We start from the raw sequence: 22,625 nt of genomic DNA on the forward strand, positions 1-22,625 counted from the left end.
TCCGGTTTAGGGGAGGGTTTGGCCGGGGTAGCCGTCAGTGTAAATAAGAATTTGTTCTTATTTACATTACTTGCCGAGTTAAATAAAGGTTAAAAAAAGGCTCTCTTGCTTAAACACATGTGGTTTCTACTGACAATTGAGATGTACAAACTATGGCATAAGGGGACGACGAGCAGATAAGAGGCAATCCGTAATTTCAATAAAGACAGCGAGCTAGGACCGACGTAGTCAATATACAATTGAAGTCGGAAGTTTACATACACTTAGATTGGAGTCATTAAAACTCGTTTTTCAACCACTCCACAAATTTCTTGTTAACAAACTATAGTTTTGGCATGACGGTTAGGACATCTACTGTGTGCATGACACAAGTAATTTTTCCAACAATTGTTTACAGACATATTATTTCACTTGTAATTCACTGTATAACAATTCCAGTGGGTCAGAAGTTTACATACACTAAGTTGACTGTGCCTTTAAACAGCTTGAAAAATTCCAGAAAATTATGTAATGGCTTTAGAAGCTTCTGATAGGCTAATTTACATAATTTGAGTCAATAGGAGGTGTACCTGTGGATCTATTTCAAAGGCCTACCTTCAAACTCAGTGCCTCTTTGCTTGACATCATGGGAAAATCAAAATAAATCAGCCAAGACCTCAGAAAACAAATTGTAGACCTCCACAAGTCTGGTTCATCCTTGGGAGCAATTTCCAACCACCTGAAGGTACTACGTTCATCTGTAGAAACAATAGTACGCAAGTATAAACACCATGGGACCACACAGCCGTCATACTCCTCAGGGAGGAGACGTGTTCTGTCTCCTAGAGATTAATGTACTTTGATGCGAAAAGTGAAAATCAATCCCAGAACAACAGCAAAGGACCTTGTGAAGATGCTGGAGGAAACAGGCACAAAAGTATCTATATCCAGAGTAAAACAAGTCCTATATCGACATAACCTAAAAGGCCGCTCGGCAAGGAAGAAGCCACTGCTCCAAAACCGCCATAAAAAATCCAGACTACGGTTTGCAACTGCACATGGGGACAAAGACTGTACTTTTCGGAGAAATGTCCTCTGGTCTGATGAAACAAAAATAGAACTGCTTGGCCATAATGACCATTGTTATGTTTGGAGGAAAAAGGGGGATGCTTGCAAACCGAAGAACACCATCTCAACCGTGAAGCACGAGGGTGGCAGCATCATGTTGTGGGGGTGCTTTGCTGCAGGAGGGACTGGTGCACTTCCCAAAATAGATGGGTTCATGAGGAAGGAAAATTATGTAGATATATTGAAGCAACATCTCAAGACATCAGTCAGGAAGTTAAAGCTTGGTTGCAAATGGATCTTCCAAATGAACAATGGCCACAAGCACACTTCCAAAGTTGTGGCAAAATGGTTTAAGGACAACAAAGTCAAGGTATTGGAGTGGCCATCACAAAGCCTTGACCTCAATCCTATCAAATCTGTGGGCAGAACTGAAAAAGCATGTGCGAGCAAGGAGTCCTATTGGCCTGACTCAGTTTCACCAGCTCTGTCAGGAGGAATAGGCCAAAATTCACCCAACTTATTGTGGGATGCTTGTGGAAGGCTACCCGAAATGTTTGACCCAAGTTAAACAATTTAAACGCAATGCTACCAAATACTAATTGAGTGTATGTAAACTTCTGACCCACTGGGAATGTGATGAAAGAAATAAAAGCTGAAATAAATCATTCTCTCTACTATTATTCTGACATTTCACATTCTTATAATAAGGTGGGGATCCTAACTGACTTAAGACAGGGAATTTTTACTAGGATTAAATGTCAGGAATTGTGAAAAACTGAGTTTAAATGTATTTGGCTAAGGTGTATGTAAATTTCCGACTTCAACTGTAACTATTTGTTCAGCACTTTTGAAATGTACAGCGACAGAATTCAGAACATGGGCCGTTCTTACAGTATTCTCCCTGTACACCAAGTCAGAACCGTAGGATAAATAAAGTGGGCATATAAGCAGACAATGAAAGCTCTTACAATATTCAATGATGACATTTCTCTAAAACAGGCTATAGGCTACATGTGCACCACCAATGGTTATGAGGGGGAAAGGGACCACAATTTTAGGGTGAGGTACATGGGCTACTAACAGCTTATTACACAACATACACTTAGTATTACTTTCTTATCTCCCTGGAATATTACATCATTTTTGCAGCAGCATACAATACATCTTTGGACTCACCTTGTTGTGCTGTGCTCACTTGAACAGGAAGGTGGCGTGGTGGTCTTTCGTGAGCAAATTTTGTCATCAAACTTTGTCCTCAAAGTCTTGCATTCTCCGGATTTATGGTGCTTTCGCAACAACCGGGAACAAGGTGGAATCATGACGTTAGTGATCTTCAGGTCGGAGCTCTAGAAAGAGGCCCAAGTCCCGACTTGGAATTCCGAGTTGGATGACCATTCATAACGTATTTACCTAGTTGAAGCGAGTTTTTTTCACAAGTTCTCAGTTGTCTTGAACTCACTGAAGTCCGAGATATTCGAGTTTCCAGTTGTTTTGAAAGCGGCAGAAGTCATGCTGGATTGACAGCATGGCCAATGTTGAATGTTTATCCTTTAAAGCTTGGAAAAGAGACCCTGAAACTCAGACTTGGACCACACATCCACTCCACTGAATAGCAGGCTAGTGATTGCTTTGCAATGCTTGCAGTTAGCCTCTGATTCCTTCCAAACCACTCATTGTTGAATTTGAGATTTCCAACTTGTTTTGTAATGTTTATCTCCAATAGCCGATGAGCAACTGATACGTTTTATCTGTAATTTCTCTTCATCATTTCTCTTCATATGACAAGGACCGAAAAGGATTTGCCAGTAGATTGTTGATTTGATTCATGATTATGACTGCTAGCTTGCTAGCTAAGATTTTGAAAGTATGATGTTGACATGATCAGTCCAATCAAAGCTACTGTAGATATAACGTGATTTGACTTCATTTTATCTGTGGCCAATGACCTTGAGCCTTCTTGGATGGGTACTTCCAATGTAACCCTATGTCAGCACCCAAGTGGCTTGAATTTTCTAGCTCTCCCCGTAGATTTTGTGGTGACGTGTGTCCCCATGAGTGACAGAACACTTAGCCAATAATGGCGCCACAGAAAGCGCTAAGCTAGGCTGAAACACCTGCATTTTGGAGCTGCCTTACTCAAGAAAGCAAAAAAGAGAATTTTTGTATGCGGCTTTATTAACTCAATGATTAGACTTTTTTTTACATTGTTTTCAAACTGATATGTGACACGTATTAATGCCAAAATAACATTCAAAACAGGCCTGAATGACGAGTCGCCACTGTGTCAGTTCCACGTTAAATGCAACGTTTCACACAAGTTATTTTCAAAGATAGCTAACAGCAAGTGCGCTGCAATAAAAAACACAGTTCCACTCACCAGATAATCATCATTTGAAATGTAACTTCTTGTTGAAAGTTATTCTTGAAAAGGGAGAAGCTAACAAATTAGCAACAACATCCTATTTGATAACACCTACTGCAACTGCTGCAAACTAGCCGACAACAAAAGCTAGCTAGCTAGCTAAATCGTGGGGAAACTACTGCTCGCTATAGCCCTTTTGCACATTCCATGATCGAATGTTCTAAACACACTTCCTATCGGTGTGGCAATTTCCGGTCAGTCTAGTTGTTATCGACGATATAACATTACTACCACTATGTCGCAGTTTTTTACTAGGTGTCTTCAGGACTTGCCTCAAATTAATATTAATGATGTACATCGAATTGTTAAATCAGCCTCAGAGACTCCAGCTAGCAAGAATGAAAAGGGGTTCAAGATGTATATAGGAAGCTACATAGACAACTATGAAGGTGAGTACCAAGTCAGTGATAGATATAACGTTAACTAGTTACAATCATTAGCTAGCTAATTTAACTATTATTTGTAGTTAGCTAGTTACTTCGTATAATGATGTAACGTTGACAGAATCTACCTGAGAATGTGTGTATTTTCGTGAGCTTGGTTAAGTTATGCTTGCTAGCTATATTTGCTAGCTAAAAATAATTGTTATTCATGTCTTCTACACAGTATCTAACAAAGATACATTGACAGGGGAGATCACCGTGAGGGCTGCCTGTCACAGGTCCATGAGGAGAGTGAAAAGCCGCACAGCATGAGAGTAGGGAAAGGTTATAGATAGCTACTAGGGACCTTGTTAAACATCTCCTGTGAGACACTGTCATTATGGTCAAAATGTGTTGGAGACAGTGTCAACGTTTAATCTTATCAGTAGATAGATAATGATGGGTCCCAATCCCAATTTAGAATTGCCCACTTTACCAAATAACCTGTTAAAATCTGTTGATGCAGTGTTTGGTAATTGTGTTACTGAGACACAATCTATTCCTGTATAGTTAAATGGGCCCCTAGTTAATAAGACTAGACACTACTGTTTATTGTTATATATGGGCCGCATCATTCTTATTTCTCACTTCAGTCACTTCACTTATCTTCACAGATGGTGTTAAAGCACTCCGAACCAGTGATAGTGGTCCAAAGCCACTGCTCCTGTCTTGCAGGAAGTGCTCTGTGCAATCATCTGGTGGCCCTTCTTTACCAGACAGTCCACTACTCTCAACTAAACATTCCTGCTGCACCACCAGTTCACAGCTGCACAGACACAGAACAGCATTGGCACAAGCCAAGAACACTTGTGAGTCTATCAATATCCATAAAAAATGCACCTGAAAAGTATTCAGCCTATGTAACAGTAAATCCTTGTTAATTAGGGTATGAAACCAGGTCCGGTTGATGGGATAGAGTTCCGTAAACCTACTAACTCGTGTGCTGATGGAATAAGGTAAGTTGGAGGTTCCTAGAATGGAAACATTTTAGAAAACATTTTCTTGTGATTGTATCCAGATGATAATGACAAATGTTTGGGACAAAGCCTGGGGGTAAATATATAATCTATAAATCTGTATATTTTAATTCATTTTATTTGAACTTTCAGGCTTGTGCTGTTTCTGGAAAAGTTACATGAGTCTTTGTCATAGTAATCTCTCCAACCTGATGTTAAGGTTTTAAAATGTTTTGCAGAAGTTCTCTCTACAAAGCACTCAATGGATACATGCCTGACATGGACCTTCTCTGCGTCTCAGAAACGTATGCCAACTTTTCTCCACTTACTGCCCCTCTTGTGACAACAATGGAAATGTCAGCTGACGTGCCCCTGGTTGAGTCCGCCTTTGGGCCAGTGCAAACCGGCAGTGTTCTGTCCTATCAGCTTCCACAGCCAAAGACCCGTGAAATTGTGAAGATTGCCGATGCCTCTTCTCCACCAATACTTCCATTAGATGGCTACAGGCTTCCCAGTGTGCTTACGTCCTTAGCCATCAGGAGCAGTTCCACGTCAAGGCATCAGAGACAACCTACGAGGTGTCACACAAAGTCGAGGTTGCTACAAGGGAGCAGAGCAGCAGCCCAGAATGGCATCAGCTCAGGAAAATTAGAATAACATCCTCTCGTTTCCGAGAGGTTTGCCATGTCCGGGGAGAGACCTCAGCTGACCGCCTAGCTGAGCGGATGTTCAAGGGATCTGGTATGCAGACCATGGAGATGAAGAGGGGGCTAGCCATGGAGCCAGTGGCTGTACAGGAGTACTGCACACTGAAGAATGTTAACTTCTTTCCGTGTGGCTTCGTAGTGCACCCAGATGCTCCGTGGTTAGGATCCTCTCCAGATGGAATCATATTTGATCACAGTGTGAGACCACACTTTGGACTCTTAGAGGTCAAGTGCCCAAATGTACCAAGTTATGTTGACTGCCCTTACCTGAAGATACAGAATGGAGAGCTGAAGTTAAAGAGATCTCATGCTTACTACTGGCAGATGCAAGGTCAAATCCTTCTCACAGGTTGTAGGTGGTGTGACTTTGTCATCTGTGCACAGGAGGACATCCTAGTTGAAAGGATATATACAGATCTACAGGTTTCAAAAATTATAAGAGAGAAGGTTGACCACTTTTATTTTTACCACTACTTGCAGAAGTGTCTCTCGCACCTGAATGGATGCCCTGCATGGGTGCCAAGTTCAGTGGTTTTATGAAAAATAAGTATTGACGTTCTTGTGAAGAAATCTACAGTAGAATAGATTTGTTTAAAAAAAATGTATTTCAGCAAATGTTCAACAGTTCAGTTAATAAATGACACATCTAACATTGTATTCAATCTTGCATTCTGGCTATTCTGTGTTTACTTGATTTCTTTCCCCCCACCCCTGTTACTCATTGCCTAATTAAAGCCAATACAAGCTCCACACAAACTGATATTAACTACAACACAAATGATTGATACATGTCGTAGATAAACAAATTATTATTTTGCTGCTAGCAAATAAAACACATTTACACTGGCTTGGCCCATGCTCTGGACCTGATCAGAGACGGCACCGTCCACAGGCAGCGCACCTTGTTCTTCATCCCCCTCAATCGGAGCAGGAGGTTTCAGTCATCTTCCCCAAACACCAGGTCTCTTTTGAATGTGCCAGTTTCACGCGAAGACAGTAGGAACAACACCTCTTTTTAGGTATTGTCGCCCCCCAATTCTTCCCTCAACAAAGTCACTTTCGACGAAATGTGTACTACACACCTTTTCTGTAATGAAACAGAAAAGGTGTTTGGTGACAGCAAAGTTGTCTCGACGTACTGCCACCAACCACCTTTTTCTGAGCTCAACATCGACCGGGAAACGATGCAAGCTCACAATACCATTACATTTGAAAGAAAATTAACACAGCGGCACTGAACAATGTTCATTAGCACCTCCTTCGCGGGGCTGTAATTTAAACGTAGTCATTGCGAACTATTTCAGTCAGAAATGCATCGACGATAGCTAGTAAGCTAATGATAAAAAGAATAGCAGAACACGCTCCGGAAGCCATCAACCCGATCGGAAGTAAATTAGAACGTTGGAGGCGGTATAATGCATAGAGCCTACTGCGCAGTTACCGGTTGGCCTTCAAGAAGGCAGAAGTTTACATACATTTTTGTAAAAACGGTCCCATCCATTAAATCAAAATATGATTGGTTGATTCCAATGTCACTCTAAAATGTTGCACTAATAAAGTTGAATGGCAGATGCCTTTATCTCGCTTCTGATGGCCTAGCCAATGGCTGACTTAGCTAGATTTATCTCCCCAGAGACCAACAAAGAAAAATCCTGATTGGATATTTTCTATTCAGTGTTAATCCTTTCTAACAAAAACGGAAGAGATTAAATCAGAACATCATTGAAAATAATTTTATAATTTTTTAAACCCTTAGCCCTTCTCTGAAGTAGCAGAAGGCCCATTGTTCCTCACTGTTTGGGTTAGTAAGAATTTGTTGAGTGGCTCTATTGTCCCTCAGCAAGCATCGTTTTCCTATTCTGAATGTCCAAAGAATCCATGTTGTTCTCAAATATGAACACAAATACTGGACATTTTGAATTATTGTGGCGATTTCACATAATTCCAATCATGTTCTTGAAATGGACTCGTATTTTTCTGGTCTCGGTCTTGACTCGATTTATTCCAGTCTTTGTCTTGAATTCGTCTCGCTTTAGGTGGTCTCAAACACAACACTGACAAATATGTGGTCTGTCTACGGTGAAGTGCAGCTGATATAATTGACTGACTATGAATACTAATAATGTCCCTCATTTTTGCATTATAATTAGAAAAATTAAATAGCAGCCAACAGGGCAGCCTTACAGCAAATACCACTAAAATGCCATTACCCTTCCCTGCCTATTTGCCCAATTAACTTTTTTTTCACAGAATTCCAGATGTCTCACCAACTGTGAGGTGAGCATGGCCTTTTCTAACAATTAATTGCATCACTAGTGAATGAAGATCAGAACATGTTTAATCCCTTTTACAAACAAAATGAACAAATTAACACCAAGCAATATTTTGATCAAACAAAAATGTATTTACAATAAGTATTTTATTAATATATACCAGTTTAGTACATTTCCCACATAACTGAGTAAAATAAAATGAACCTTTGTCCATTATTTAAGCAAAAATACTTAGACATTTACTCTGGAAAGGCTGAACAAGGTTAAGACCAGTTTCTTTTGTTTAAAACCTGAGACATGTATTGACATTTAATGAACTAATTCATGTGAAGTGCATGCACAATCTAGTTGAAAATATACAGTGAACTCATTGCATTTTTCTATTAAAGTAGGATGGCATGGAATATATCTTTCACTGGTGAATAATTTTAAGGCACACACCCAAAAAGCACAGGTAGTTACTGAAACAGATGTACAAATATTTGCATGAAGCCAGGGGGTTTACATAGATGCTCTTACTCCCATACCCAGACTCGTATTTCCAAGTTAAAATACCACTCCTAACATGCATCAAACTCATAAGACACATTTTTTAAATAAAAAGACATGTAGCTACAGATCAGGAAGCGCTGGGCAGGGGTGTGTGCCAGGGCACCTAAGTAATTGTAATGTCACAAGCATACAGGAGGAGGAAGCAGACCCTCATTTTGGGATTTACCTCTAACAAGTGGCAAACCAAATTCACATGTACATTCAATTAACAACAATGAGACAAATCTATATTTCGAAACTGGAATGTTCCTCACATAATCTTATGCTCTCCTCTGCTAGACAAGGCAAACCAAGGTTTGTTCGAGAGACACTAACATCCTATGCTTATGATTGAAATCAAATCAATGCTTAGACACATACCAGAGGTAAAACTGAGCTTTGTATAGCAGTGTGCTTGCTGTCAAAGTAATTTGCCACGCAAAAAATAGTAGCAGAATTTTCAAAGCTGGAAATCTTATCAGAAAATGCCTTACACTAACTACTGCATTATTGTACGCTTCTAAATGTAAGGGTCTTTGAAACAGAATTTGCATATCACCTCAAACTTTCGTTGTCATGAGAACTGTCACCTATAATACCCCATTAAAAACAAACACATGGAGAGTAGTCTAATCCCAGTAAACTGTGGGTGTGAAATTAGCTATAAAAAACATGTAACTAACTGAGCCATTGACTGAAGGAATTAAACCTCAAGAAACGTAATCAAATAAATCATTAAAAAGTACAATTAAAATAAATCGGAATTAAACAAGAGTGAACATGACAATTTCCTAACTTATATGGTGGTAAGTGCATCGAAGAATTGCCTCATCAATTTAATGTTAAAATGATATGCATAGGTAGGTTGAGGCCTCTTTTCCTATGAATAATCTCAGACCCACACTCCTGGTTTCACTTGCTTCATGACCACAGGAAACATCTTTGAATGTAATTGATTGTGGTGCAAGTCCCATTAGCCATGCTCCAGTGCTTGGAGTGAGGATGCTGTTCATGTCCGGGGTGCCAGTTGGTTTTGTGAGTCGCCCTCGAAGGCCAGGTTGTCATAATGGGGCTGGATGGCCACCTGGACTGACCCAGGGTCAGGATAGTTCCCCAACGCTGCAACACAAACATGATTACAGTCAGTCAAGCCTCATAAGTGCTGCTAGCAAACCGTACAAGAACCAACCTGCTGGTCAATATTTATTTTGGCACAATGGCTCATACAGAGGTCAATGGATAAGCAAGCTAAAGAGGAGGGAAACTGAGAGGCACTTCAGCCCCAGACAGTAACAATACTGGTTGTTTGATCAGGAATAGACTTTGTAGTGGACTCGTTGAAATCTACTTGCAGCAATCAAACTAACTAGATAAAAAAAAGTATCTGAAATTCATTAACGGGAATATCTAACCACTAGAATTTAAAAAACATGGGTGGCAAAATTCACACAATATGTCTTGAGCAGGGTTGCGGCTTCAACACATTATCACAGTAATGTGAAAGCCTGCATCTTCCAAAGAACATGCACAAAGTAGTACCACTGCCAACTGAACTACAGTAGTCCCCCTTATGTCTATAGACAATGCTTATGTGAAAAAGCTCTCAAAGCTATTTATGTGATGTTATAAGACTTCATCACTTCATCAAAATAATTTGCCTCCGAATGTGAATGCTGTGTCTTACTCTCAAATGTGTGGGTCTCGTCTGCTGGGCTGCTGTGCTTCTCTGTGCCCTGTACGGAGGCATAGCCTGAGGAGGCATAGCCTGAGGAGGCTGTCTCACCGCGGGTGTCATCTGGGACGGGGACGCTAGGGTAGGACCTCATGTCTGGAGGCATGGTTACTTGATGACTGGGATGCTCCTCCTCCGGCTGCTGCTCAGGGGGATACAAGTGGACTGACTAGCATCACTTTCATAAAAACAAAGCCATTTCTGGTCCCACTACAGGCATTTCAACTTGCAATCTAGCATGTTTGCCATGTCCTTAAACAATGGCACTAGCAGTGTAAATATTGTTTAATCTATAAGAGTTTTTAAATCAAGAACTTCAGTGAATGACAGGCAAAGGTTATTTCAAAGTACAGGGTAATGCAGAGGACATGATGCAAGATGCAGTTGCCTACCTCTACTCCCAAGGCCTTGAGGATGTCACATTTACACATGGGGCATGTCCTGTGCTCCAATAGCCAGGGCTCGATGCAGGTCTTGTGGAAGAAATGACTGGAAAGAAAAAACAAAAACAAACGAGAATCATGATGACCTCACAAAATGAAGGGAATTGTAATAGACAGGGGTAGGCCTACTGTACTCCATGTGACAATATTAAAACTAGCAACAAGCCACTGCAGTTAGGCACTTACTTGCAGGTGAGGATGGTCAGCACGTCGCCAGACTTGTAAGCATCAATACACACTGCACAGGTGTCAGCATCAGGCCCAGTCTCCTGAAAAACATGTTCAATAATACATTGTAGTGACTAGGGCTGTGGCAGTCATGACATTTTGTCAGCTGGTTATTGTCATGCAAAAGACTGCAGGTCTCACGGTAATTGACCATTAAACATAAACAACTTTAGCATCTCCAGGCCTCCAAGATGTATTCAAGCCATGGATGTGCGCCTTTGGAACATCTACATTTAAAACGTCTAATAAATCAATTTAATATACACCCTCACAATAAATCGATTATTTTAGCCAGGTCTAAAGAAATATTAGGATATGAATAAAATGTATTTTAGAGAACAGAATATAAATTGATCCACTGCATGTTGTTATCTGTCTATGCTCCATGCCATAGGCTGTAGGCTTGTTCATTTAGCTGACAAGATATGCTTGTAAGTCCCTTGCCATTATTTTATGATTTTATAGTAAGAAGTATATAATTGAACTTAGCTGAATTAAATAGACAGGATATTCCGGCGCAAGTGCGCATATGAAGTGGCTACGTTGAGCATAAAAGTATTCAATTGAAACAGGTATACACTATATTTAGAGTTACTTGGCAACTGTAGTTGTGAATCATACAAACCTTAGACATCAAAACATGGGCTGCATGATGCGACTATAGGCTATTGATGATTTGAGAAAGTCAGAAAAAAAGCTTTCGCTCCGTTCCTTACCTCAGGCTGCACAGCTGTTCTCATCAAGTGATCATATTTTCAGCCATCAAACTATTCTCAGTTTAATCTCATCTTTACTAATATGTGAAATTAGTTTTGGTTCACAACTGCCCATTATCAAATGAACAGGAACAGGGGCAGGAACAGGAACAGGGGCAGGGGAAAAAGACATGTCATCCATATGCACTGGAATAGCGAATGGTGGCTGCGCTTTGTTTTATAGCAGAGATGTGCTTAATAGGAGCAGCAGAGGACTAAATACAAGAACACTTATTTCACTCCACACGTCAAACACTATTCGAGGAGCTATTACTGTGCTATTCAAAATCACCACAATTGTAAGCCACCTTGCACAATCAATGAACCAACAGCCTCGCCTAGGGCTATACTTTCTCTCCCAGACTCATGGATAGAAAGTTTGGAGCGTAGCATAAGGAAACCAGTCCATCCAGTATCGATAATAATACAGTCCACACTCATAGGCAATTACTAACATTTGGTCTAGCCTATACTCCCAAAATTAAACAATGTGCCAAAGACATCTTAAATCAGCTTTATTTTGTGTTTTTCCTGCCATTTGTAATGGGCTAAGTATTGTATAACAGCACAACTTGGGCTCATAAGCCTATGCAAAACCTCCAATATGCATATGAGTGTTTTGAATGAATCACCACCTTAGAAAGCGTTGTCCATTTTGTTGTGTTAGGCTTTAAAACATCCACAATGACCATGTTTTACACTCCGCTTCAAACTGCTTTGAAGTTCTTTCTTCAAATTGATCACCCCAGTGAGGTGAGTTGTAAAAGCATGATACTGTTTTGATAAGTGTTTGATGTGTTAGAGGGACAATAGACCCATGAGTACCAGGCCATTAGGACCTGATGGTCATTAGGGTACTACCAACGCATGTCCTGAGTGCATTAGAGGAGATTACCGTGACTCAATGGTCACGTGGTAATTTACTGAGGTCATGACTGCCGGTTTGACGGTAATACGTCACAACAGCCCTAGTGGTGACACTGAGCATACATGTATGTAGTCTTCATAAGAGCCTGTGGTCCGAGGCAACCATTGAACATTGCATTTGATACTGATCAGCATGGTTTTGGGGGGGAACAAACAGACAGTTACTTCCCCATATGTAGACCAACAAAGCAAAATTGTTTAAATGTGCAGTAGTCTGAGTAATGGGTTAAAGCAGAAGCTTACAATACTGTGCATGTCCTCAGAACAACAACCATACAACACACATCAGTAAAAATTGCATATGCCATGTGTTACCAGTTTGAAACAACCATATTTTTCAAATGATCCTCAAAGTGATGAATAATAACCATCAACACATCCGTATTGTACTTGAACATGTTTACCTCATCTCCCCGTTTCACAGTCCAGACTTGCAGCTGACCAATGGCTTTCTTGGCTTCCGCCTTGAGACGTTTCTGTTGGAAAGAAGAACGTGTTCAGTATTAGAACATGAGCATTCTAGTGTTTAAATTACATTATTCATCTGCTTCCTCTGACAATTCATTTACATCAAACAAGTTTAGCAACCCACTAAGTGGGTGGACAACTGAAAAACATCACTATGTAATAACTACAATGCAACAACAAAGCAAACATTTTGCACCAACAATTCATTTTTTAATTTCCTATACTGTGACCAGAAATGACTGAAATAAGGAGGAGCAAGAGAACCGTATGCGACGAGGTCATGTTAGAGAACATTGGTGATCTGGGAGAAGCAGAGCGTTCATTAGAGGAGCCCTTGCCTGTGTCATTAAGCCGTTCCTCTGAGATCATGTATTGGAAACGTTACATCAGCTTGCATATAGGATGGCAAAACAGCAGATTTACATAGATCAGGGACTTTTCCTATTAGGCATAAATAATCCTGGAGGGACAGTCTGACAGATTCAATTCTGTTCAATTCTAAAACTATAATTTGGAAAACACAATAAAATCATGCTTTGGACATATTGTACATACACAATTAAAGACTACTCACTCTGTGCTCATGCAGCCTCCCCATGGCAACAAGACATAATGTGCACAATGGCACACAGGAAGAGTCAACGTTATGTAAGGGGATTTAGGAGACACAGGATGAGTCAGGGACAATATTAGCTTTGAGGATTCTCTGGAAAATGTCATCATTATGTATATGTTTTCTGTGATATACACTGAACAAACATATACTGAGTTACAGTTCATAAGTAAATCAGTCAATTAAAATAAATTCATTAGGCCCATAATCTATAGATTTCACGACTGGGACTACAGATATGCATCTGTTGGGTACAGACACAAAAAACAAAAAAAAGAAAGTAGGGACGTGGACCCGAAAATCAGTACTTTTCTGGTGTGAGCAACATTTGCCTCATGCAGTACGACATCTCCTTCGCAGAGGATTGATCAGGCTGTTGATTGTGGCCTGTGGAATGTTGTCCCACTCCTCTTCAATGGCTGTAATAAGTTGCTGGATATTTGCGGGAACTGGAACACGATGTAATACACGTCGATCCAGAGCATCCCAAACATGCTCAATGGGTGATACAGCTTATGCCTGCCCATACCATAACCCACCACCACAGGGCACTCTGTTCACAACGTTGACATCAGCAAACTGCTCACCCACACCATAAAATGCCATCCATGAAGAGCACACTTCTTCGATGGCCACTGGCACGCTGGAGGTGAGCATTTACCCACTTAAGTTAGTTACGACGCCAAACTGCAGTCAGGTCAAGACCCTGGTGAGGACAACAAGCACACAGATGAGCTTCCCTGAGACAGTTTCTGCAGAAATTCTTCAGTTGTGCAAACCCACAGTTTTATCAGCTGTCCGGATGGCTGGTCTCAGACGATCCCCCAGGTGTAGAAGCCGGATGTGGAGGTCCTGGGCTGGTGTGGTTACACGTTGTCTGTGGTTGTGAGGCCAGTTGGACATACTGCTAAATTCTTTAAAACGATGTTGGTGGCAGTTTATGGTAGAGAAATTAACATTCAATTCTCTGGCAAGAGCTCCAGTGAACATTCCTGCAGTCAGCACGCCAATTGCACCCTCCCTCAAAACTTGAGACATCTTTGGCATTGTGTTGTGTGACAAAACTAGCACAAGGTGTACCTGTGTAATGACCATGCTGTTTAATCAGCTTATTGATGTGTCACACCCGTCAGGTGGATGGATTATCTTGGCAAATAAGAAATGCTCACTAACAGGGATGTAAACAAATTTGTGCACAAAATGAGAGTAATAAGCTTTTTGTGAATATGGAACATTTCTGAGATCTTTATTTCAGCTGATGAAACATTGGGCCAACATATTCGCAACATGAAGTGTTTTTGTTCAGTATAGAAAGAGTTTGGTTTTGGATATCAAAGACTAACATAGCACAGACGGTTTTGATGCTTGACAACATTCTTCATAATCCTTAAAGGGGCAGATATTAAAGTGAATACTGTTGCATGTTCACTTGACCGATATGTAGATTTGAGGGAGGCATGTTGCGGTCATTCTAGTTCACAGGGCGAGCACGAAGCTGGAGTTTTGCATATGATTACAGCCTGAACAATGGTGCCCTGTACCCTCTGAGCATAAGGTCCTAGCTCAGTGGGCGAAGTCAGCTCTGTTCTAACTGCTCAGCTACCCACTCAAAAATACACTTCTCTGTATCAGTCCGTCTACCCAGCCTCCCTGCAGAAAGCATCGGATAATCAGCCACATGTGAACAGACGCCCCTTAGACCACCGGGTGCTTCAGACAACACACAGCTTCACTGCTTCTGGGAGTGATCATGAAGCAAGGACAATATGTGGTACACTGCTAATAAGTTAACAGAGCCTGCAAGCAAGCACTTGAGACCAGTCAGTCTTCAAAGTCAAGGTTACCCCCTATATGCAGGAGTAAACAGTGCTGAAAAAAAGTACTGTAACTTTGAAAATCATGGGCCTGTTTACGTGAGTGGTTTTACCTTGCATAACAGCCCAGATCAAATCAGATGAAGTGGAAATACTTGTTGCGCAGCAGCAGGTTCAAAGGTATTTTGGAAACGCTACCATTGAGTGGAACTGAGCATTCTTCCCATAGTCAACTTTTCTCCACCATATAAGCCTGACAGTTCAGTTACACTCAGTGAATACAATCGGACAAAACCTTTAGACATAGAAAGTTATCCTTCTTCCTGCAGGGTTCTTGTGTTAAAAGAATATAAAGAGAATTAAACAAGCTGTTTGGGACAGACACCTGCAGACAAAGAACGTGTGCAAAGCTGTAAGGGTAAAGAACTGTAAAAGACAAAACACAAGGTGTGATCTGAAAGAAAACCAGTACAAGTCAGGACGCCTACCATCCCTTCATATTTCAGAAGGGAAACTCACTGCCGCTCTATCCCAACAACACAGATTTCATAAAGAAGCTAAAGCAAAAGATCCCAAAGGCAGAAAACAGGAAAACATCAAATATTATAATAAAATACATTGCTGACCAGGGGTTCTCTCTGGTTGGCTGGATCCGTGTCATGCAACAATCAGGTGATTAACAGTATAGATGAATCACCTCTACATAGATGAGCAGTCACAGACACTGACTCAACAGGAAATGTTGTCTTTATTTTAGTTTCACCTGACTCCCTCTGTATGGCTGAGGAATGCTGACACACCCCAAACTGTAGCCCAACTACATGTTCCATAATGTTTCCAGTTCGTTGAAACACACATAAGAGAAGGTATGTTTGACGCAGGAAAGGAAAACAACTGTTTCCAGTGGAATTTCCCCAGTCATATTGTTCTACAGATCAAAAGGCGATAGTGCTGCAGTATTCTGTTTCATCACAAACCACTGATTTTTTTTTATTTTACCTTTATTTAAACAGGGAGTAATATATATAATTCAGGGTAAATAATTGTCATCATTGTTCGAGAGACTGGAGACTGACCTGTTTGCGGTTTTGTAGACGAACGCTGTTGAGGCGGCGGGCTGAGTAGAAGATGAAGTAGCCCACAGTGGCTGCTGTTACCACGAAGAAGGAGATGGAGACAAAGAAGACCGAGTAGTGGCTCATCCAGGGACCATGCTGCTTGCCCACTTCAATAGTCATCGAGACCGGAATCCCTTGCCTGATTAGCTCAACAATCTCCATGCCCCGTCGGTGACCAATCATGATGGCAACCATACCTTCTGTTCCTGTAACCAGGGGGAAAACAAAGTATGAGGAAACATCACACTATCCTCAGACACATATACAGGCTGGGCCTTAAATATGCCCCCAAGTGCCCTCAACTGAATTTCACTATAGGCCTAATGTGTCTATCAAAAATATTTAATGAGCAATGTAAGAATATGGTGTAATTTAATGTGAAAACATATCTATTGCAAAGTATCCGTGTTTCCCATAGTATTTTTTCCCCCAGCAGTGGTGGCAAGGGTGAGGGGTGCATTGCTTCTAGCGCAATGACATGCTAGGTGTTCCCATTGACTTCCAGTCATTGAGCCAATGACTATCCATTTAAACCCCTGTAAGTCTAAGCCCATAGCTCACAATATCTACTAAGCTAACATATGGAATTGTTTTAAGATGGCAAATTGACACATTTTATGACCAATAGATTTTGAATTTTAGGACCCCTGTAGGTACACAAAAAAAATACACACACACACACACACACATATTTTGAAGTTGGAAGTTTACATACACCTTAGACAAATACATTTAAAGTCAGTTTTTCCACAATTCCTGACATTTAATCCTAGTAAAAATACCCTGTCTTAGGTTAGTTAGTCATCACTTTATTTTAAGAATGTGAAATGTCAGAATAATAGTAGAGAGAATAATTTATTTCAGCTTTTATTTCTTTCATCACATTCCCAGTGGGTCAGAAGTTTACATACACTCAATAAGTGTTTGGTAGCATTGCCTTTAAATTGTTTAACTTGGGTCAAATGTTTCGGGTAGCCTTCCACAAGCTTCCCACAATAAGTTGGGTGAATTTTGGCCCATTCTTCCTGACAGAGCTGGTGTTACTGATGGCCCATTCCTCCTGACAGAGCTGGTGTAACTGAGTCAGGCTTGTAGGCCTCCTTGCTCAAGCACGCTTTTTCAGTTCTGCCCACAAATGTTCTATAGGACTGAGGTCAGGGCTTTCTGATGCCCACTCCAATACCTTGATTTTGTTGTCCTTGAGCCATTTTGCCACAACTTTGGAAGTATGCTTGGGGTCATTGTCCATTTGGAAGACACATTTGCAACCAAGCTTTAACTTCCTGACTGATGTCTTGAGATGTTGCTTCAATATATCCACATAATTTTACCTCCTCATGATGCCATCTATTTTGTGAAGTGCACCAGTCTCTCCTGCAACAAAGCACCCCCACAACATGATGATGCCACCCCCGTGCTTCACGGTTGAGATGGTGTTCTTCGGCTTGCAAGCATCCCCCTTTTTCCTCCAAGCATAACAATGGTCATTATGGCCAAACAACTTTATTTTTGTTTCATTAGACTAGAGGACAATTCTCCAAAAAGTACGATCTTTGTCCCCATGTGCAGTTGCAAACCGTAGTCTGGCTTTTTTTAATGGTGGTTTTGGAGCAGTGGCTTCTTCCTTGCTGAGCGGCCCTTCAGGTTATGTCGATATAGGACTCGTTTTACTGTGGATATAGATACTTTTGTACCCGTTTCCTCCAGCGTCTTCACAAGGTCCTTTGCTGTTGTTCTGGGATTGATAACACAGTTCTCGCACCAAAGTACATTAATCTCTACAAGACAGAACGAGTCTCCTTCCTGAGCAGTATGACAGCTGCGTGGTGCCATGGTGTTTATATTTGCGTACTATTGTTTGTATAGATGAACGTGGCACCTTCAGGCATTTGGAAATTGCTCCCAAGGATGAACCAGACTTGTGGTGGTCTACAATTTGTTTTCTGAGGTCTTGGCTGATTTCTTTTGATTTTCCCATGATGTCAAGCAAAGAGGCACTGAATTTGAAGGTAGGCCTTGAAATACATCCATAGGTAAACCTCTAACTCAAATGACGTCAATTAGCCTGTCAGAAACTTCTAAAGCCATGACATTTTCTGGAATTTTCCAAGCTGTTTAAAGGCATTGTCAACTTAGTGTATGTAAACTTCTGACCCACTGGAATTGTGATACAGTGAATTATAAGTGAAATACTCCATCTGTAAAACATTATGGAAAGATTACTTGTGTCATGCACAAAGTAGATGTCCTAACCGACTTGCCAAAACTATAGTTTGTTAATAAGTTTGTGGAGTGGTTGAAAAACGAGTTTTAATGACTCCAACCTACAGTGGGGGAAAAAAGTATTTGATCCCCTGCTGGTTTTGTACATTTGCCCACTGACAAAGAAAGGATCAGTCTATAATTTTAATGGTAGGTTTACTTGAACAGTCAGAGACAGAATAACAACAAAAATATCCAGAAAAACGTATGTCAAAAATGTTATAAATTGATTTGCATTTTAATGAGGGAAATAAGTATTTGACCCCTCTGCAAAACATGACTTAGTACTTGGTGGCAAAACCCTTGTTGGCAATCACAGAGGTCAGATGTTTCTTGTAGTTGGCCACCAGGTATATATAAAATGTATTTGATGAAACATTGAATTTGGCCTTTACTGCAACAACAAAAAATGAATCGTAAGTTAAATAAAGGTTAAATAAAAAAAATATATATAAAATAAGGATAAGGTTTTGAAGTGTCTGTCCTATATCCATGAGATAAGAATTCGGGGGGGATACATATTTTTGAACCATGTTCGGTCACGTTATTTGTGGCACATTTTAACCCATATGAACTTGCTGCAATTTTTACAGTCCGGTACTGGGTTACTTTCGTGTGCATCATAGAGAAGAACAGACACCTTCGTGTTTGGGGGTCTACCCTTTTGATATTGGTGACATGAGTTAGTAGCTCCAACGGTTTGGTCTAGAGGGTGAGTTTTGTGAGAAGACCTCTTCGAAATGAGGAAACCCGTGACAGAGTTCAGACGACTGCCTGGTGGTACTTATGAGTTAGTAGGTCACACGGTTAGGGTTTTACAGACGATTTCGTGATGATTTCCTTGTCCAGATCCTCATGTGTAGACAAACTCCACTTGTTATGGAATATTACAGTGTCAATGTGTATTGTTTTCTGTGAAAGCACACAGCTTCACAGTTTTAAACAATAGAATGATCCATTACACAGGTTGTCATCCAGCCTGTCTCAATAAGTGTTAGGACTTAATGTTAATTTCTAGTTGGATTCAACACAATGAAAATTATCTAATTGTAAATGACAACTGGTGCATAAAGCTTACACCAGTCAAGCACAGATGAGCGATGTTGAACAAGACCGTTGCTCAATTGTTTTAGCCAACAACTTCAACTTGGAATATTTCAGACTTTTTTTAGGTTAACAAGTACTTAAATAGAATTTAATTATAATTCTGAGTACAGTACTATTTAGATGTTTACACACAGTTGGCTTCAAACCTTACTTATCACACTTATCACACTAGAACAGAGGCCCCTCGTTTCTGACAACCATGTGACTCATCCAAACAGAAACAACATTTCATAAATGTTGTCCGTATTCCCTAAATTAGCATTGTCACTGTACAGTTCATAGGGACAAATAAGGTTAATTGCGGTTTCAGTTAAAATCATGACACACCACGCCACATGGATTAATGTACAACCTGTGTGAATTACTATTGTTTTTCAGCAAGTCAATACCACTTAATTAAAGATGCACTGTGCAGAAATAACAATTTTCTGGTCGCTGAAATTCTAGTAGTTAGCTTAATTTCAGTTTGTGACAAAACAAGCAAGTATAGTGTAGAGAATCATTGTACCATCTAAACCACAAATATATTTTTACATAACCTAAAATATTGTATTTTCAGCTGGTGTACAAAACCAAAAGTAAAAGATGAAAGAACTAAACTTAATGGGATGCATAGAAATAGTGCACATAGAAGACGTACAACTTCTTAGACTTTCAATGAGAATGACAGATCTATAACACATTTCTATGTGAATATGGATGCAAAAAGTTACTGCAGCTTTAAGTGTCTAAATTGTAGAAATAATGGTAGAAAGAGCAGGCAGAATGGAAAGACGGGCTACCATGTTTACTTCAAGGCTATGCTACATAATGAGACAAGTGTAGGCCTACAGAGGGTTTCTTCAGAATTGTTAGCAGAGGGAACCAATTTTGCAAATCATTTCCAGATGTAGACTCTTAAAAAGTTATTCAGTGAACATTAGAATTTAACTATAAACGATGGTTTCAACCAACTTGTCTTAACCATTAGGCTATGAGATCGTTTCATAAAAAAATCTAATAAAGTATTGGTGAATGAAGTGGAACACATGTAGAGTTGTTCTCCAGAACCCAAGGCATTAACAAAGCATTCTGCAATAGTTACATTTTTGGGTGACTGAACCACATTCACATAGAAGAGTGAGTTATATAATGTTTCATTCTAATTGAAAGCAAGTTAAAGAAGCTGTAGATATGTTCTATATGCGATGTTTATATGCTTCCCGTTCTTAAGTTTCGTTTTTTCGTCTTATACTTTCGGTTTTGTACACCAGCTTCAAACAGCTGAAATTACAATATTTTTCACAGCGGTTTAGATGGTACAATGATTCTCTACACTAGCTTATTTTGTGACAATTATATTTTTAGCAACCAGGATATTGCGAGCGATTTTTGCATAGTGCATATTTAGGAGTTGTCAGTTATAAACACCGTTGACCAGTGGGACCATGCTAACTACAATGCCGACGCTCTGTTTTAACGTTTAGAAACGTTAATAACAATCGCTTGTGATGTCACAAGAAATATCAACGAGAAATAATAAGTACGTTAAAAGGTACACTAACATGTTTGCACAGATCCATACACAAAGCTGACGAACTACACTTCCTCCCCAGTTACCCTTACGCACATGTGTTCGATCATGCTAGGTAATTAACACAGGTGGGCTCTGCTTTCCGCCTGTTTTACGTAAACAAGCGCTGTAAATGGAGATATGACCGGGTGGAACACTAACCCTATAAAAACGTGTGTAGTCATTTAACCTTTTGTTTGTATTATTATTTCTCGCTTATATGAAAGATACATTCCATATGTTTCCAGAACCGTACCGCAAGCAATGCATGTAAACTTCCAGAACGAGTGTCGGGCTCTTAATAACAAAACTCCTCCGGCCAGAAAGATACCTTCGTGAAGACGCTAAAGGTAGTTAACGTCTATGGGCTAACATATAGCCGAGTTGCCTGCCAATCGTGATGTAGGCTACATACCTGGGTGCGACATTTGGATGACTCGATTGTCTGTACCAAGATCATTAAAAATTACAGCAGCAATAGCTCCTTTACTGGCCGCAACATTGATCTTCTCTGAAAAAGAACATAGTTGGCCGCGTTGAATTAAGGCGATCCAGCCCTTCGATCCACTGGGTACATCATAAAAAGTATTACTTTCGCAACTGTAAATCGGATCAGGTAAATACACGTCGCCCATCACTGTGACTTTAGGAGATTGTTGTCCATATAGTCCGCTTTCTTCTTGTCGCCATACGGTTTCGTTGTTTACAGAATCAATAAACGACACATTCAGGTAGGCTGTACATATGTAAGTCGCCTCCGCAAAATGCAAACTCGTCACCTGAAGACTTGAAGCCACAAACAGCCATGACAATAGATACCGTTTCGCTAAAGGTTCCATAATCCTGTTTACGACGTGGGTTTCTATAGTGCCTCCCCCTGTTCTACAGTCGATAAAGGTATGATACTTTAAAAAACCAAAAAGTTGCAGTGTAACTAGGAATATTATGTCAAAGACGCAGCTGACAGGTGAACTAGTTTGAAGTCGAACAGTCCTCTTCGTCGAGGTCAACTTGAGTAGTACACGCCCATCTTCATGCTTAAAGGAGAAGCACACATTTAAACCAAACCTCGATACGGCGAAATAACACAGAGCCATAATAACAATGTTAACGATAAAATGCTTGCAAATTGATATGTTAGGCTAGGCCGTAGCCTATGTTGCTGAAAGGACAGTAATTGATCGAACAGTGCAATAATAGGCAGGTTTCCATTGACCCACGTTTATTCGACAAAAGCAAAAAAATAAA

The 22,625-nt window shown here is 40.3% G+C and overlaps 1 protein-coding gene across 1 annotated transcript; it reads right to left on the reverse strand.

Moving 5' to 3' along the window:
• Positions 1–7,954: 7,954 nt before the first annotated feature.
• On the reverse strand, positions 7,955–22,343 carry rnf128a (ring finger protein 128a). The gene is given in 7 exon segments (NM_001140172.1): positions 7,955–9,477; positions 10,043–10,232; positions 10,483–10,579; positions 10,720–10,802; positions 12,848–12,919; positions 16,415–16,662; positions 21,793–22,343. Coding segments are annotated over 7 exon segments (1,224 nt in total). The 5' UTR covers positions 22,217–22,343; the 3' UTR covers positions 7,955–9,367.
• Between the last annotated feature and the right edge of the window lie 282 nt (positions 22,344–22,625).

This window comes from Salmo salar, chromosome ssa13, assembly GCF_905237065.1.
Source record: "Salmo salar chromosome ssa13, Ssal_v3.1, whole genome shotgun sequence".
Taxonomy (NCBI): Eukaryota; Metazoa; Chordata; class Actinopteri; order Salmoniformes; family Salmonidae; genus Salmo; species Salmo salar.